This window comes from Arachis hypogaea, chromosome 20 (genome assembly GCF_003086295.3).
Source record: "Arachis hypogaea cultivar Tifrunner chromosome 20, arahy.Tifrunner.gnm2.J5K5, whole genome shotgun sequence".
Taxonomy (NCBI): domain Eukaryota; kingdom Viridiplantae; phylum Streptophyta; class Magnoliopsida; order Fabales; family Fabaceae; genus Arachis; species Arachis hypogaea.
The window spans coordinates 130,317,857-130,333,207 of record NC_092055.1 but is presented as its reverse complement, the minus strand read 5'-3'; the positions used below and the strand labels follow the sequence as shown (position 1 = coordinate 130,333,207).

Below are 15,351 nucleotides of genomic sequence, written 5' to 3'. Positions count from 1 at the left end.
GACAACGAATTACAACTTTTCTTTATGTTTATGATTTATTTTTGTTGTTCTTAGTTTCTTTTGCTCCACTTTATTGTGTTGAGCTACCTATATTCAAAAAAAAAAAAAACTACGACTAAAATTTTTAGCTTACTTATTATTATTGTTTATAAATCTCAAATAAAATTCTTATTTATTATTAAAAATTGAGATTTTATATAAAATAAAAATTAAATTAAATATATAAAAAGTAAAATTATAACACAATTTAAATCCTAAAAACATATTATGTAATAATTTTTTTTTGAATCGGATGATTTACTCAAAATCATAATATTAAAGGATTTTTAAAAGTAAAGGAAAATTTACCTACTTTTTTTTTCTTCTCTTTTTCTCTTTCCTTTCAGCATGAAACAGCACAAAATCTTTTCTTATTTCACTATTTTCTGTTAAGGAAAATGAAAAAGAAAGCCTAAAATAAAATAACTTTGAACACGCAACTATCATTGTCCTGAACGGTTACCAAAACAACTTGTTTATCTGTGTGTGCTGTTATGTCTTGCTTTATGATTTGTTTACTGTGTCACACTCATTTTAGCTGCTTCTGCTTACTACCTCAGCACTACCAACTCTCTCTTTCTGATATTTCATATTACCACTTTCAATCCTCATTCAAGAAATTTATATATAACTAAACCCAATTGTCCATTACAATCATCTCTGCCACACAAACAAAAATCCCTCTCATTGCACCCTTTTTTGCCTGTTCTTTCAATTTTACAAAGATCTCACTCATATAATAATACTAATTGTCTTCATTTCCTTGTTTTTGTGCTTCATTGGAATTTAGTTTGTTCTTCTCTCTTCTGTGTTGGTCTTTTGGGTTTGTCTCAATCTTTGTTGTGTCTCAAGAATCAAACTTAAATGTAAACTGCACACTACCTGCTTGTTCTTTTGTCTGCTCCAAGTCTTTGCTTTCTTTCCCATTTCTAGTGCTCCTTGCTGAAAAATGTAATTTTGACTTCAGATTAAGGTACCCTTTTGGCTTTTCCAGTTAATGCCCAGATCCTCAAAAGTGTTGTGAAACATTTCCAATCATGGGTTTTTTGTCAATAATGGAATCTCGTTAATCTTTGATTCTTGTGTTCTTTCCATGCTCATTCTTCTCATCAGCAGCTTCTGAAACATAAGAAAATGCAGGCTGTGATGATGGCTTTTCGTTAGTTAGTTAGTTAGTTAAGACACTCTCCGGATATTGCATATGTAACTGGAATGCTGCCACTTTTGCTTCAACTTAGATAGCATATGGAGGATAATCAAGAGAAAGGGTTGGTCTTGGATCTAGGCTTTGCCATGGCTGAACGCTAATCTTCAATCAAAGCTTTGTGGAGAGTGTCTTTTCTTCTTGTTGACTATTGAAGAACAAAATCTCTGATAAAGTTTCGGTTGGATATGTAATTCCAACTGTGTTTTTTTGTTCAATTACTGACTCATTCTTTTGTTAGACATAACCAATATATGTGGAAAAGTTCATAGATTATTATTTGATATGTAAATTCTTAAGCTTGGATTCATTAATTTTTGACCCCTTTATCAAGGGCCTGATGATAATCTTCTCAACAACCAAAACAAAATGAGTATACCTTCTTCCTTCTTTCCTGTTTAGGATGATATGTAGGATTCTGTTTTCCCTGCCCAGAGATTTATCCGAAATTTTGTACATGCGGTCTTAATCAATGTTTCTTTAACCTCTAGAGCTGGCTTAAAGTGAATCAGCATCTTTCAATTTCATCTGCTGCTTCTTTGTAGTCAATAAACCAGAACATAAGATAGACTTTAATTGCTTGGTAGTCCAAGACTTTCATGGAAGAAACATTTGTTCCCTTCCGTGGGATTAAGAATGACCTGAAAGCGAGAATTTTGTGCTACAAGCAAGACTGGACCAGTGGATTCCAATCTGGTTTCAGGTTTGTGATATAATGTTGATGGTTGTTATTTTTGGTAATCTAACTAGCTGCCATAATTTTTAACCAAATCATGCCTGTTGCATACAAAATTTTGAACATTTTGCTTGAGTTTTATACAAGAAAATTTGTTGATGAATCTTGACATTGTGTTATACTGTTATATAGGATCCTGGCCCCAACAACATACATATTTTTTGCTTCAGCAATTCCGGTTATATCTTTCGGGGAGCAACTGGAGAGAAATACTGGTACAAGAAAAATTTTCAGGTTCATTGTAATTTTAGTATTTCAACCACTGTTTGCTAAGAAATGCTTTATCATTTTCTACAGATGGAACTCTCACTGCAGTGCATAGTCTGGCATCAACAGCTATTTGCGGCATTATCCACTCGGTCTTTGGAGGTCAGCCACTCCTCATTGTAGGTGTAGCTGAGCCCACAGTTCTGATGTACACATTCATGTACAACTTTGCAAAGGATAGAAAAGATTTGGGACACAAATTGTTCTTGCCTTGGACTGGATGGTATCTTTTGAGCTCCTTGAATGTTGTGTTCTTTTTAAGTTTAGGATTAACTACAATGAATGTGAAATAACTTTCTCCACTTTATTTATTTATTTTGTCTTATTTTACTTTCAGGGTGTGTGTTTGGACTGCCTTGTTGCTTTTCTTGCTTTCCATTCTTGGTGCATGCTCCATAATCAACAGATTCACACGCGTTGCTGGTGAACTATTTGGTTTGCTAATTGCAATGCTCTTTATGCAGCAGGCCATAAAGGTGAGTATTGTTCAACCATGAGCCCCTTTTCTTGTGGAAACTCCCATTAACAATCACATAAATGAAATTTTGGTTTAATAATAATGTTAATGATCTCCATTTCAAAGGGACTTGTTGAAGAATTTGGTGTACCTAAGAACCAGAGTGAAGGTAGTACTAATCAGATTGCACTCCAATCCTCTTGGCTGTTTGGCAATGGAATGTTTGCGTTGGTCTTGTCATTTGGCCTTCTTTTTACCGGACTACAGAGCCGTAAGGCTAGATCCTGGCGTTATGGGACAGGTATTGGTTATACTTCTAGGTCGAGATCTGAAATTCAGTAATTTACATTTCAGCATAGAGTGCAAATTTGACATGATTTCGATAAACTACTTTCATGTCATCAAGTACTTTGAGGCCTATTTTCCTTTTTCTCAATTGGAAAATGTCTTCCCAGTCAAAAGTTGCTTGTTTTATCAAGATTTCATTCTTCTAAACTGTGGTCACATTAATAGGTTGGCTAAGGGGATTAATAGCTGATTATGGAGTCCCTATAATGGTTCTTGTGTGGACTTCTGTTTCTTATATACCTGTTAATAAAGTTCCAAGGGGAGTCCCCAGGCGACTTTTCAGTCCAAATCCATGGTCTCCTGGTGCATACTCAAATTGGACTGTTATCAAGGTAATGTCACTATATGGAAGGCCTCATTCTTGCTTTGCCCCTTGCAAAGCAAGCATAGTTCATTGCTCAAATTTTCTTTAAAACTTTTTTGTAGGAGATGTTGGATGTGCCGATCTTATATATTATTGGAGCATTTATACCAGCAACTATGATTGCTGTGCTTTACTACTTTGATCACAACGTTTCATCACAGCTTGCACAACAGGAGGAGTTCAATCTAAGAAAACCCCCATCTTATCACTATGACTTGCTAATATTGGGAATTATGGTATGTATCCTCTTTGAAAACCTGTCAATTTAATTGCAACAGAAGTGGTGGAATAGCTACCCACTTTCTACTACATCTAGCAAAATATATCCCTTATGAATTCATATTCATGTTGCTTGCTAGACCATACTCTGTGGGCTTATTGGTATCCCTCCTTCAAATGGTGTGATTCCACAATCTCCAATGCATACCAAAAGCTTAGCTACCCTAAAACATCAGGTGTGTCAGTTATAATAACTTTGAACATATCTCAATCATTAATCATAACCTGACTGTCTTACAGGTTTTCTTGGATTTTGTTCAAAATTACAGTCGAATAATTTTAATTCTCTTAGATATCGTTTTGTTTCTTTTCTCTTAATCAGGTTATTGACAAACTGTTATTGCCTGATTTCTTTAAGTCTTGTCTATTTATAACTAAGCTAATTGATTATGATGGATATTTGTTTCATTTGGAGTAGCTTTTACGAAATAAGCTTGTATCTACTGCACGAAAAAGCATGCGGAGAAATGTGAATCTGAGTCAGTTATATCAAAGTATGCGAGAAGCATATGACGAAATGCAGACTCCTTTGGTTCCTCAAATGCCACCTACCTTGGTAATTTTAATCCTAATGGTATTTCCATTTGATTTGAAAGTTTTTTGATCTTCTTTCTCCTTAATCCTTTGTTTCACCCATCAATCAGGGCCTGAAGGAGCTGAAGGAATCAACCATTCAACTGGCTTCAAGTCAAGGATACATTGATGCTCCTGTTGATGAGGTTGTCTTCGATGTGAATAAGGACATTGATGATCTTTTGCCATTTGAAGTTAAAGAGCAACGCCTTAGCAATCTACTGCAGTCGTTGATGGTTGGAGCTTGTGTTGCTGCCATGCCTCTTTTGAAGAAGATACCTTCTTCAGTGCTTTGGGGTTACTTTGCTTTCATGGCAATTGAAAGCTTGCCTGGAAATCAGTTTTGGGAAAGAATATTGTATCTTTTCACGGCTCCAAGCAGAAGATACAAGTATATTCATGCTCACATTTTTATCATTGCCTTAGTTACAGGACTTATGAATTTAAATATTTTTCCTAGACATTCATTCCTTTCATGATTTGCTTTTATGAATTCCACTACATGTTTATATAAATGTTTTTCTTAGTCAAATGTGTGAGTGGTAAGTTTGTAAGCGGTTTCAGTTGTGCATATTCTTGCACACCTACATTTACATCCATGTTAACATGTATCTATGCGTTTGCATACATTCCATCTTGAGAGGTTGAAGATGCTGATCACCCCATTGTTTCTGTTTCCTACTTTAATAGACTGCTGGAGGAATACCATGCTACATTCGTGGAGACGGTGCCGTTCAAAACAATTGCCATGTTTACCATATTTCAAACAGTTTACTTGCTTCTCTGCTTTGGCCTAACCTGGATACCAATCGCCGGGGTCCTATTCCCATTGTTGATCATGCTTCTTGTCCCGGTACGGCAATATATCCTTCCTAAGTTTTTTAAAGGAGCACATCTTTCAGAGCTGGATGCTGCATCATTTGAGGAAGCACCTGCCATTTCCTTCAATGCTTCCCTTGATGTAAGTAATTTGAGCTACGTCATTTGCTTAACTGTTATCGAATTAGTACAACAAGCAATGCAGCCTTATATGTCTGTTGAAAGCTGTTGTTCTGTTTGTAGTTTCATGTCTATCTTACTATCTACTTAGCAGGATCCAAATGGTCAGGCAGCAGTAAATATCAGTGGTGGTGAAATTCTTGATGAAATTATTACAAGGAGTCGTGGAGAGTTCCGCCGGACCCAAAGCCCAAAAACATCAAGCTCAACCCCAACTTCATTTGGAGATATAAGACCTGCTAGTAGCCCACAACTAACAAGAAGGATTCCAAGCCCTCGAGTAACCGAATTGAGAGGGGAAAGCAGCCTAGGATCAAAAGGTGAGGTAAAGTTGAAGCAAACTCCTAGTCCGCAGCCGTCAAATCTTGGGAAACATACCAGTGGTTCACCTTCAAGCTAAAAATATATCTGCTAAGACATATCAAAGTAGTAGTACTAAGCAATGCTTTAGAGGTTATGTGCTTGATTCGTGTAACAAAAAGAGTTCATCTTCTTAGTGTCTTTCTTTTCTTCCTTTTTTAACTTTTTACCACATGCTTTGTTGTTTGACTGCATTATTGCTTGAAAGTAACTATAAAATGGGCAGGTATATTTTCATGTTGATGGATAGATCCTCTTGCATTTTACATGCTGTATTGAATTTTAGTTTTATTTTTATTTGGGTCGTAGATTTGGAATCTGTAGAAAAAGAACATAAAAATCAAAGTGCAAAAAACTGTTCAATCTAAAATGACTTCTTGATTTTTCACCTCAATTGACCATGTAAGGAAAGGGACATGTTTGGGAGTAGTTGGTGTTCAATTTTTCAAGAACAATTTATTCATTTCTTTGATTATATCTTATTAAGAAGAGATAGTGGTGGTGGTGACTTTGACGTGTGTATTCACATGCATTTGGAGAATTTGTGTTTTTGTTCATGCTGAGAAGTGGTACTATATAGTGACAATGAATGCATACACAAGGCTTTGATATGATGCGTTAGGTTGGCTTTTACTTTCCCTGGTTAGAGAACAAAAGTCTTTACAATATGTGCTTGTATAACAACACCATTGACCCTACATCTTTAGTCTCAAGATGAAACCCATTTCCCATAAGCACTAACCAGTCCTTTCAAAGATGTTGACAGCATTTCAATAATGGTTTGAGTATAGCAAGAAAGAATATGCATATTCGTTGTGCAGTTTGTTTGATTTGGCTAGACCCTTTTTTTTTCATTTTTTTTTCAAATGGATTGGACTGTCTCTAATCTTAGGTATCACAACATCACAAATCACATACACTACACACTCACACACACAACACTTTAAAAGCATTTATTTATTACGTATCTCAATCAAGTTTTGAATATAGGTCTAGTTACTCACGAGGCAAATGAATTACCATGCGCCAAGGCCTCGTCACATTTGGCTAGAGCTAGAGTTTATTTTGCAGTAAAGTGGTTTATATTTGATAGTTTGATATGACTATATTACGTGTATATTAAAATTAGCCACTAAAATCAGTCACCAGTATAAAATACATGTTAAAATACAAATACGCATTGAAAATAAATTAAACCACACGTTTTTATACAAAAATACATTGATAGCTGATTTTAATGACTGATTTTAGTATATGAATAGCATTTTTGTAGTTCGTTTGAGAAAACAATGAATCTGACACCAGAAGCAACACAAAGTTGCTTCAACTAAAATGGATAGTGTGTGTATGTAATCCTGTTAAACGAACAAAAAGTTAAATTAACAAAATTGATTTGGCTCTTTTAAAATAAATCTATAACCTAACAAATAATTAATCATGTGTAACATTTTTTTAATTTCCTTTCTCAAATTTAGAAACTTGGATGTTGTTTGTGTGAGGTATCAGATTTCTTGAGAAGAAAAACACGAAGCAGGTAAAAGAATGAGAAGAAGGAAAAGAGAAAGTTAGAAAGTGTGTTGAGATTTTTCTGAATGATTATTAGATGATTACATTTGAAGTGATACTGAGTTTGTAATATATAAAGTGGTTTTAGTAGAGATTTCTAGAAGAGCTAATTGGCTCTTCTTCTAACAGATTCTGCTGATCTGCCTCTAACAAACTTTACTGATCTGGTAAGTTAGTTCTAACTAACTCCTTTTTGATGCACGTGCTTTTGTGTGTGTGCAATTCCCTACTGTTATCAGCAGTTCTGTTATTGGGCTCTCTTCTTTCGTCACAGCTAACATCAACTCTGCTACTTGGATTCCCTTGCTCTCTTTCAACTCTGCTACTTGGATTCCCTTGCTCTCTCTTAACATCAACCCTGCTACTTGGGTTTCTTTGTTCTCTATCAACAATTCTGAGGCGTGGTTTGAGTTTGTGGAATGAGGCACTTGACAGTAGCTTTGTAAGGCAATCAGCTATTTGATCATGGGAGGGAATGTGAACCTTTTTACTTGCCACATAGTCTCAGACAAAATGCAAGTTCAGCTCAAAGTGCTTTCTTCGATTGTGAAGGGTACATGTTATTCTCATCTCACTTAACAGATTCTGGACCCAGATAATCTCAGTAAGACATGATGCTACTCTTCGGTATTCAGCTTCTGTGGAGCTTCTAGACACCACCGGTTGTTTTCTACTTGACCAAGAGACCAGATTTGGTCCAAGGTAAACACAAAAGCCACTAGTAAACTTCCTATCATCAACATCACTTCCCCAGTCTGAATCACTAAACCCATAAATTCTGGATTCACTTGACCTTTGAAACCTTAAACCATGCTGGGATGTACCAGCTAGGTACCTAAGTATCCTTTTGACAGCCTTCCAATGACTGTCTAGAGGGTGGTGCATAAACTGCGAGACTTTATTGACAGCAAATGTGATATCAGGTCTTGTGATTGTTACGTATTGGAGGCCTCCCACAATGGATCTATACAATTCTAGTTTCGAAAACTCTTCACCATCATGTGCAGAGAGCTTTAAGCTTGAAGCCATTGGAGTGGGCATGGCCTTTGCATCATGCATGCTGGCCTTTGCAAGCAGCTCCTTAATGTATTTAGCCTGGCAGAGAAGTATCTCATTGTCAGTCCTCTTGATGGCTTCGATACCCAAGAAATAGTTTTTTTCTCCCAGATCTTTTAAGGAGAAGATTGAATTAAGCTGGGTGATTAGGCTGGAAATTTCAGAATCTGAGCTACCAGTGACTAAGATATCATCCACGTAAACAAGAATATAAATTGCTGAGGATGTAGTGAACCGGGTGAAGAGAGAACTGTCAGAAATAGTGTTGTTGATTCTAAAGGTGTTGAGAGTGGTCTTGAGCTTGGTGAACTATGCACGAGGTGCCTGTTTTAACCCATACAAAGATCTCTGAAGCTTACACACATGGTGAGGATGAGTGGGAGAGATGAAACCTTCAGGTTGAGTCATATACACTGTTTCCTCAAGATCCCCATTCAGGAACGCATTGTTGAAGTCGAACTGCCTGATTCGCCATCCTTTCGCTAATGCCAAGCTGAGCATGACCCTGACAGTAGGAGGGCGCACAACCAGACTAAAAACCTGGTCAAAGTTCACGCCTTCCCTCTGATGAAAACCTTTCGCTACCAAACGGGCTTTATACTTTTGGATCGTACCATTAAGGTGTTGCTTAATTCTGAAAACCCATTTGCAACCGATAATGGGTGCGGAGCTGGGAGCCGGCCTGGGAACTAGCTGCCAAGTTCGGTTTTGTAGGAGGGCTGTATACTCCTCCTCCATCGCATTCCTCCAATGAGGACAAGTGAGGGCCTGGGCTACTGTGTGGGGCAGCAGTGGAGAAGGAATAGTGGCTCCTGTTTGCACAACCGCTGCATACGTCTTAGGTTTAAAGATACCAGATTTGCTTCTTGTCTGCATTAGGTGCTGATTCAATGGCAGCGCTGCTGGAGCTGGCAGCACAGTCTCAATCCTGGCTGAGTGTTGAGCATCTGCAATAGAGAGAACATTGCTGAGAGGAGTGTTAGCAGCAGTCACAGAGTCAGGAATAGCAGAAACAGAATTATGAGACACAGATGCAGGTGCAGCAGGTAATAGTTCATGTATGTCATTGATAATATTGGAAGCATCATTCATAGAATGCAAGATATGAGGTGAATGCTGGGAGGGAGAGGTAGGTAGAGAGTGATGGGGAGGAGTGGGAGTAGTGCTTGCTAGAGTAGTACTTGCTGCAGGTCTATGTGGCGAGGGAAGAGGGTGAGGGAGGTTGGGACAAGGAGGAATATTGGGGTTTGGTGCGAGCAAGGATTGTGAATTGGTGGGGCAAGGTTGGGGGGTATTGAATAGGTGAGGATAAGGGAATTCTGACTCATTGAAGACCACATTCCTTGAGATAATTTTCTTTCATTTGGTAATAAGCACTTGTACCCTTTGTGATCGATAGCATAGCCAATAAAGATTGATTTTTCATATCTGTGGTCAAACTTATGTGCATTGTATGGCCGTAGGAGAGGATAGCAAGTGCAACCAAAGGGTTTCAAGAATTCAAAATCTGGGACAGTGTGGGTGAGGGCTTCTAATGGAGATTTGTTATTAAGAGTTGGGGTAGGTAACCTATTTATGAGGTAAGTGGCAGTCATGGTTGAATCTTCCCAAAAGGTGAGAGGTAGGTTAGCTTGTGCTAGTAAGACAAGGGAGGTTTCTGCAATGTGTCTGTGCTTTCTTTCAACAGTGCCATTTTGCTGATGAGAGTAGGGACAGGTCTGCCTGTGTTGAATGCCTTGATTAGTAAGAAACTGTTTGAATGCAAGGGACAGGTACTCTCCTCCATTGTCTGTCTGCAGTGCTTTGATCTTTTGTCCTATTTTTAGTTCAATAGCAGTTTTGAACTGCTGAAATGCCTTAAATGCCTGAGCTTTGGTGTTAAGTAGGTAAGTGACAGTGTATTTCGTACATGCATCGATGAAGCAGATGTAATATCGAAAGCCTAATATGCTATATACTGGTGCTGGCCCCCATATGTCAGAAAATATTAATTCCAAAGGTGCATAAGATGTACAAGAATCAAGATAGGGTAATTGGTGTATTTTACTTATACAGCAAGCATGACGAAGAGATGGATTAAGGCTATCTTTATTTATCGCACCATTCAAACTTGGCACATTATATTGTTTCATTACAAGAGTAACTACTTTATCAGACGGGTGGCCTAATTTTCTGTGCCACTGCTGAGCTATATCACTGACTCTTTTACAAGTGATGTTTGCTTCTACATGACTAACTTTCTTTGATACAGACTCAATAACAAGACTATTGTTGTTTGGTGTTTCTCTTTCCTTTTTACATAGAGCAGGATCTGCACTGCATAGAGAGCTGTAGATTTTAATATAGTTTTGACTTTCTAATTTTTTTCTGTCTTTTTCATCCAGGCTTGTGCTTTGACTGGAACTAAAATCAGTTGTGGTTGGAGAAGGGATTGGAGGACTGATTGCAGGTAAGGCCGATTTGGAAGTAGCGGGGAGTGTGGCTTCAGGTGAGGTGTCTGAATTCGGGGTTGTGATAGCTAAAGTTGAGGGTATGAAAGGTTGAACAGAATTTTTGGACTCTTCTTTTGGGTCATGGGTTGTGGACTGTAGTTTTTTAGGAATTTGTTTAGGAATTTCAGTGATGTTGCAGGTTGGTATAGTGAGTGGGGAGTGTAAAAGATTGGGTTTAGTAGCTTTTGGGATAACCTGAATCCCTTCAAATCTGTATAGCCCGTCCTTAAGAAGACCTTGAAGGAGTATCTTCTTGGATAGCTGGCATTTGACATTGCAAACATAAGGCCAGAATTCAAAGAACACGGCATTGTCTAAAGCAAACTTAGCAACACTAACAAGGTTTTTAGAGATAGTAGGTACATGCAGTAGGTTTCTAAGTGTGAAAGGTCTATTAGATAAAGATGCATGCATGAAAGAACTTTCAATATGCTCAAATTTCATACCTTAACCATTACCTCCATATACTTTCTCTGTGCTTGCATAGTCTGATCCTGTGGCAAGGTTGCTTTGATCAAAAGTGATGTGATGCGAGGCTTCTGAGTCCGGATACCACGCTGTGTTTGGGAGAGCTGATGGTAGGGTGAGGAATGCTTGTGGATTTGTTGGTGCAAGCGGCTGCTGCACCTTTGAGTCTTGATAGAGCTGCTGATTGCCTGAGACATTGTGGAATGCCAGGGAGGGTGGTTGAGCTGAGTTCAAGGGTTGCATTTGAGGGTTCATAAATTCCTGATTGAACATGTGGTAACACTGTACAACCGTATGGCCTACCTTTCTACACAGCTGGCACTGAGGTCTGCTGCCTTGTCACCATGTCGATCTTCCAGAACCTCTGAAGTAGCCTCTGCCTCGCGTTCCTCGAAAACTACCCCTGTTGTAGGAACTACCTCTGTTGTAGTGGTGATAGTTTTGGTCTTGAGCTTTTTCTTGTCCCTTATTGCTTTGAGCAACATTTGCATGAATCAGCCCTAGATCTATCTTTCTGAACCTATCAATTAGCTCTTCCTCTGTGAGCAATTGTGACTCAAATTCGCTTTCTGACAGGTGGTCCATTCTTGCCGTTGTAACTGTAATGAATGCTCTATATTCCTCACTGAGACTTCCTAGTGTAGCTTCTATATATTCTTCCTTGGTAAGTGGTGCTCCAAGAGCATTTAGAGAATCCGCCACCTGATTGAACTTTGCAATGTATTCAGTTACGATTGATCCTTGCTTCTTGAACGTTTTTAGTTGTGTCTTCAGATTCTTTATTTTTGCTTTGACTCTGGCTTCGAAGTAATCATCTAGCATATGCCAGATTTGGTACGCACGATCATATTCAATTACTTGATTCACAAAATTTTGCTCCATTGATGCGATTAACCAGGCTACTAAGTATTGATCGCGGACCTCCCATTCTATGTATTGTTGTGTTTCAATTCCATTGCATATGACTGATTCTGAGCTAAATTGCGCTGGAAATTTTCTTGGATCAAGATGATTTTGGAGTTTATTCACCTTGATGCACGCTAATGCATGTTTCTTCCACGCCTTGTAGTTGTTTTCCTTGAGCTTTATTGCTAAGAACAGTGCAAAAGCATTTTGGCTGAATAAGCTCGTTGGAGCTTGTGTGATTTGCGCAGGATTATCCATGGATCGATGTAAGCTCTGATACCATGTGAGGTATCAGATTTCTTGAGAAGAAAAATATAAAGCAGGTAAAAGAAGGAGAAGAAGGAGAAGAGATAGTTGGAGAAGAAGGAGAAGAGAAAGTTAGAAAATGTGTTGAGATTTTTCAGAATGATTATTAGATGATTACACTTGAAGTGATACTGAGTTTGTAATATATAAAGTGGTTTTAATAGAGATTTCTAGAAGAGCTAATTGGCTCTTCTTCTAACAGATTCTGTTGATCTGCTTCTAACAAACTCTTATGATCTGGCAAGTCAGTTCTAACTAACTCCTTTTTTATGCACGTGCTTTCGTGTGTGTGCAATTCCCTGATGTTAACAGTAGTTCTGTTACTGGGCTCTCTTTTCTTTCGTCACAGCTAACATCAACTCTGCTACTTGGATTCCCTTGCTCTCTTTCAATTCTACTACTTGGATTCCCTTGCTCTCTCTTAACAGTTTGTAATTCGTTTTTATTGAGAAAACTCGTTTTCTCTTATGTTATCGGTTTTAGTGGTCATTATGTAATTATTTAAGAATTATTATTTTTAATGAATGAATCATATATTTGATAAGAAAAAATGAAAAATAGTGGAAACCAATTTTTGTCGACTAACAATTAGCAAAGAAAAATGTTAGGAGACTATAAAATTTATTGTTTTTTGTCATTTAGCCATCAACTCAATTCTTTTAGTCTAATTTTTTTAGTCTAATAATCCAATAACATATTTTATTCCATAATTTTAAACATTTATGGCTAATTCATAGCAAAAAATAATAAATTCTGATAATCTTCTAACACTCTTCTTCAATTCTGTTTTTCTCTTTTCAATCTTTATTCATCCACTATTTTACTAGTTAATTATTGGCAAAATAAAAATATTAAAATTTTTCCGTCAAAATTGGAAATAGAGAACAATTGATCATTTTAACATATGAAGAATATCAAGTTTGACAAAACAACTTCCGAATTAGGTGTCTATTTGACACCGTCCCTATAGACAATTTATTTTTTTATTATTTTTATTAATTTTTTATAATTAGATTTTTTATCATTATTTTTTTCTTAAATTTTTTGTATAAAAAAAGATAATACATTAAACTTTTATAATTTGTGTTGTTTTATATTTAGTTTATCACTAAACAAAATATAAAAATATTAATTTTTGTATATCTACCATTTGTCTCTTATTCTCAATATTTTGTCTTATCTTATCTTCAAAATCAAACACAGTCTTAAGAGATGATGGCTAATGAATATCGTCAAATAAAAAAATAATTTTGCTAGATAACCAACTAGGGGTGCAGCTAACTTCAGCCAACTACTATCTAGGCTGCATCCACAGGCCTAATAAAGAAAAAAAAAACATCCCATTAGAATAACCCAAACCTAAATCTAATTTTACCGTTTACCTAATTCACAGTATAGATAAAAAAAGAGTAAATAGTCATTTTGACACCCAAAATATTTTGATTTTGACAAAATGCATCTTTATATTTATTTTTGACAAAATGAACTTCCAAATATATGTTCCATTTGATAAAGTGAACCGTAACATTAAATCAACAGTTAATTTACTCAGTTGATTGTTAATTTTTTATAAAATTACTAATCTGCCATTTATTCTCCTTTCACTATCACCACCCCCACCATATCTCCCTTGCAATTGTTTCCATCAACAACTCACACCCGTCTGAAGCTCTCTCTATGACACCATTTTCTCAACTTTCATGCATAGCCTCCGAGTACCTCAAGCGCAGAACATATTCCAATTTTAATTTTGTTGCCAAATCCATTTTTTTCTGTTTCACCCACCGTCACTGTCATGCCACTCTCTCTTTCTCCTACGTCAAACCACAACCACCGCAAGAGGACATCTATGAATTTCTCCCCAACAACCAAACAACCAAATCAAATGGATATGAGAGAGGAGAGAACTTACCTTGACACCAATGTTGGAGACGCAATCGATTAAACCGATGACATTGCTTTGGATTTCTTGGGAGATGATTTGGTTACAAAAGATGGCAATATGAGCTAGATTCCAAGAGCTAAAGGTATTATCGAGAACAAACAAAGGAAAATGCCTACTGTACACACCATCATCTTCCCCATAGCCCTATAGCACCTTTGTTTGCCACCACTATTGCTCTGCTTCAAATTATCATATTGAATTAGTGAGAGTTAGTCCTTTAATTTGTGGCAATGGTTTATTTGTAGGTTATTATTGTTGATAATAGTGGGGTATCATGATGGTGGAGGCGGGGTAACAGTGTGATGCTGATGAAAAAGAGAGGAGTGACATATTGAGAATAAAATTGTAATTTAAAAAAGTGAGGGTAATTTAGTAATTTTATTAACATTTAACGATTGACTAGATAAATTAACTGTTGACTTAATGTTACGGTTCACTTTGTCAAATGAAAGATACATTTGGAGGTTCATTTTGTCAAAAACAAATGTAGGAATGCATTTTGTCAAAATCAGAATTATTCGGTTGCCAAAATGGCAATTTACTCAAAAAAATCATAGCGCCCCACTCCCCTTCTCTTCGATCCCCATATCCACGCCATCATCGTCGCCGTCATTTGGATCAACCTTCAAACCTTACTTCAACCGTGCTGGCCACCGCATTCCCCAAAGCTATCGTCGAAGAGCTCATAGCGCCACTGTGTTGCCTCTCCTATGCTGAGAGCCCGCCGAAAACCACCAACATTCGTTAGGCGAGAAACGGCACTGGCAAGTCGTGCTACTGCGTCACGTCTCCTCTGTCGAAGCACCCCTGAAACCACCAGCGGACATTAGGCCAGAAACAGATATCCCGATCACACCACTACGCCGCACGGCCCACCCCCCGTCGTCGTCTAGCAGAATTGCTCCAGCCCCAGCTTCCACGCGTCCTACGTCGTGAAAGACACCGAAGAACTAGTTCATTTCCGATTTTAAGGGGGCCCAAACAAT

General features: G+C 37.4%; 1 protein-coding gene across 2 annotated transcripts; it reads left to right on the top strand.

Annotated features, from left to right (window-relative positions):
* Positions 1-463: 463 nt before the first annotated feature.
* On the top strand, positions 464-5,875 carry LOC112786902 (probable boron transporter 2). 2 transcript variants are annotated; one of them, XM_025830282.3, is made up of 12 exons: positions 464-1,946; positions 2,112-2,194; positions 2,277-2,469; positions 2,584-2,722; positions 2,830-3,004; positions 3,217-3,383; positions 3,478-3,651; positions 3,775-3,870; positions 4,113-4,250; positions 4,339-4,658; positions 4,958-5,228; positions 5,361-5,875. In XM_025830282.3, exons 1-12 carry the CDS (start codon positions 1,843-1,845, stop codon positions 5,664-5,666), a joined length of 2,166 nt encoding a protein of 721 aa, XP_025686067.1. In that variant the 5' UTR covers positions 464-1,842; the 3' UTR covers positions 5,667-5,875. The 2 variants fall into 2 exon arrangements, with proteins under 2 accessions (XP_025686067.1, XP_025686066.1); XM_025830281.3 differs by having other exon boundaries at positions 488-1,946; positions 5,358-5,875.
* The last annotated feature ends 9,476 nt before the right edge of the window (positions 5,876-15,351 follow it).

Coding starts and splice junctions, on each gene's coding strand:
- LOC112786902 (XM_025830281.3), top strand. CDS start 1,843: ATGGAAGAAACATTTGTTCCCTTCCGTGGGATTAAGAATGACCTGAAA. Junction 2,195..2,276: donor GCAACTGGAGAGAAATACTG/GTACAAGAAAAA, acceptor CATTTTCTACAG/ATGGAACTCTCACTGCAGTG. Junction 4,251..4,338: donor CTCAAATGCCACCTACCTTG/GTAATTTTAATC, acceptor CCCATCAATCAG/GGCCTGAAGGAGCTGAAGGA.